Source organism: Chlorella variabilis (assembly GCF_000147415.1).
Source record: "Chlorella variabilis unplaced genomic scaffold CHLNCscaffold_91, whole genome shotgun sequence".
Taxonomy (NCBI): Eukaryota; Viridiplantae; Chlorophyta; class Trebouxiophyceae; order Chlorellales; family Chlorellaceae; genus Chlorella; species Chlorella variabilis.
In genome coordinates this window covers 1-3,033 of record NW_005435004.1, presented here as the reverse complement: position 1 = coordinate 3,033, position 3,033 = coordinate 1, and the positions used below count along the sequence as shown (strand labels likewise).

The following is a 3,033-nucleotide window of genomic DNA, read 5'->3' as shown; positions in this document are numbered from 1 at the left end:
CTCGTCAAAGTCAGAGCAGCCCACGGGCAGCAGCACGTCCCTGCCGCGGACTTGCAGGTCCTGCGGGCGGCAGCGGCAAAGAGAGGCCGGGCTGGTGATCAGCGGCGGGTGGGTGGGGGTCGTTACCCTCCTCTCCTCGCCCAGGGCAGCACAGTACACTGCACTGGACACACACTAAACCTTTCTACCACCAGATCCCTCCGCCTGGCTCAACATGGCCGCGAACCACCACAAACCTGCAGCAGGTAGCGCAGCAGCGCCCGCCGGTCTTGGGCCAGCTGATTCATGTCGATGAAGAACAAGCTGCGCAGGGAAAGCAGGGCAATGCTCGCAAACTGGAGTCTGGCGTACCGCGTCGAGAAGGAAGTACTTCTATTTCAACGCCTCTCTTGTGTTCATTTAGAAGCCAAAACATCCGCATTAGACTCGTCATCGGTACTCCTTGTTTCCTGATCATTCGTAGACCGTGAAACTGTTTTTGGCTTCACGCGAGATGGCCGCCATCTCGTTGCGTCCCCTCGGCATGATCCGCTTGGTCAGCAGCGGGAGCGTGGCCCGCGCCACGCCGCGAGCAGGCAAGCACATACTCCAACCTGAGACTCGCGGACTGTGGCCGTGGGCACACTGCTGGAGAAGCACTGACAGCCATGCTGCCTGTCCCGCCATGCTGCAGGCGTGGTCACCTCTGCTGCTGCGGGCGGCTGGGCTGGTGCTGGCGGGAGCGGCCGTCGCTACGGTCTCCAAGGCACAGGCAAGGCGTGGTCTTAAGTGCTTGGTCCAAGGCTGGCAAGGCTGGCAAGGCTGGCAAGGCTGCTTGTGCGACCTGTTTGCGTGAATTTGCGCTCAGTCCTGCCCTGCTGTCCGGCCATACAGCGCCCACAGCTCATTACCATGTGCTGCAGTAGCCCCCGCCTCGGTCCGCGCGGCGCCTGGGCCTGCAGAGCGCCCCCCCAGCCCAGAACTTCCCGCCTACGGGCCTGCGCGCAGCATTGGTGGCGGCAGCAGTGGTGGCAGCAGTGGCGGCAGTGGCGGCGGCAAGGACGAGGGAGGCGGCGACGCAGGCAGTGGGCCCAGCCAGCAGGTATGCTCGCTGCGCTGCACCGACCTGACCCCTGGCATGTGCCTGTCCGGTTCCCAACACGCGGTGGCTGCTGTGCCTGCGACTTCAGCTGCACATGTCGCCCACGGTGCCGTGGTGCATGGGGTGGTGGCCCCGTCACCTGCAGCTGTGTGCGTGTGCATGTGTGTGTGCACATGCTCAGCCGATGGCACGGTTCGTTGGGTTGCTGCCCTGCTCACGGATGCTTGCTGTGGCACCCAACTCACCGGCACCCTGAAGCGACTTGCGGCATTACTTGCTGCAGGCCCCCATTCCCCCCCTCAAGATAGATGAGAAGGCGCTAACCGATGCCGTCATCGGCGCAGCAGCCCGCCAGCTGCCCACGGCACTCACCTGGCTGGGAGGCTGCGTCTGTGCAGGCGTTGCACTTTTTTTCCGCTGGGTTTTCACCAAGCTGGAAAAGATGGATGACAGGCTGGAGAAGATGGAGGATAGGCTCAGCAACAAGATGGAGGCGCTGTTTAACAAGCTGGACGACAGGCTGAACAAGCTGGACGACAAGACGGAGGCCCTGTTCAAGGACCTCAAGCTGGACATCAACAAGCTGGACGACAAGATGGAGGCCCAGTTCAAGGACCTCAAGCTAGACATCAACAAGCTGGACGACCAGCTGCGTGTTGTGAGCAGTAATGTTGGCGCCATCAAACTGGTGGCAATTTCTAGCGCCGTGACGGCGGGCATGGGGTATTTCCTGTTCAAGCCGTCTAGATAGAGTTCGCTTGTGAGTGCTGCTGCTGAGCGCCTGTGTAACGAGGGTCGGGTTTTCACACCAATGGCACCACAGTTGCACCTGCTGCTGCGTCACAAGGTCACACCTCCAGCAGTCCCTTTCAGTGGATCGTCATTTGCATGCTCAATGTGCATCATTACAGGGAAAGAAGTGTGGGTTGAATGCGATGTGGGATCGGCGCAGGCAACAACTGTGCGGTCGGCTGGGCGGCCGCTCCAAGCGTGCCTCGTGGCGGCGCAGCACTGGGGACGGCACACCCATGCCTCCGGCGCTGGGCGCCAACACTCGCCTGCCTCCCCTCCCCTGTCTGGAAAACCAGCCGCCCAGCTGTCTACCTCTCCTTGTCCTTCACTTCCGCGTCCTGGACGTTCTCACCGCTGCCACTGCCCTCACCGCGGCCCGCCAGCGACACGCCAACCTTCATTACGGCCTGCTGCAGCTCATTGCTCTTGGCCTTGATCTCCTGCATTCTGCAGGGAGAGGGGCAGGAAGGAAGATTGAGAAGGAGTGGGGGAGGAGCACATAATTGGCGATCCACGGCATGCACTCGTTCCTGTCAAACTTGCAGGCGCAGCTGCCGCGCTGCAGGTGCACTGTACTGCATGTTGTACTGCCTGCAGTACCGCCGTACCTCATCGGGGTTCATCGACCTGTTGGGCTCCTTCTTGAAGATGCCCCGCACCATCTCGTGCACCTGGGGTGCAGCGAACCGGGCGCAGGGTAGCGTCACGCCGACAGAAGCCGCCCAGCTAGGCAGAAAGCTAGCCAGGCAAGGCAGCAGGCAGGCAGGCAGGCAGGCAGGCAGGCAGGCAGAGTGTGCATGAGCAGCCCAATCGGGCCGCCAACACAGATCCAGATGCCCGGCCAACCACTCGGGCATCAACCCCATCTGAAAATCTAGCTCACCAAGGACATGCCCCCCACCATGAGCACCTCCTGGATGTCGGCGGGCTGCACCCCCGCAGTCCTTCATGCAGCTCAGGCACGGCTGCACCGTGCGGTCCAGCAGCGACTCGACCAGCTGCTCAAACTTGGAGCTGCGGCAACAGAGGGAGGCGGGAGAGGGAGGGCGGGTCACCGCAGTTCGCGGGTTTGGGCATTTGAACGGGGCTGGCGGACGGGCGGGAGGCCAGATGCAGCAGGCAGCGGGCAGCTGGCCGCAGGCGCAGAGTCGTGCGTGCTA

At 62.5% G+C, this 3,033-nt stretch overlaps 1 protein-coding gene across 1 annotated transcript; it reads left to right on the top strand.

Annotated features, from left to right (window-relative positions):
* Window positions 1-493: 493 nt before the first annotated feature.
* Window positions 494-1,832, top strand: CHLNCDRAFT_145637 (expressed protein; the record flags this gene model as incomplete). Its single annotated transcript, XM_005842677.1, has 4 exons — window positions 494-535; window positions 674-768; window positions 988-1,081; window positions 1,365-1,832. The coding sequence occupies 4 exons, from the start codon at window positions 494-496 to the stop codon at window positions 1,830-1,832; spliced, it is 699 nt and encodes a 232-aa protein (XP_005842735.1).
* Between the last annotated feature and the right edge of the window lie 1,201 nt (window positions 1,833-3,033).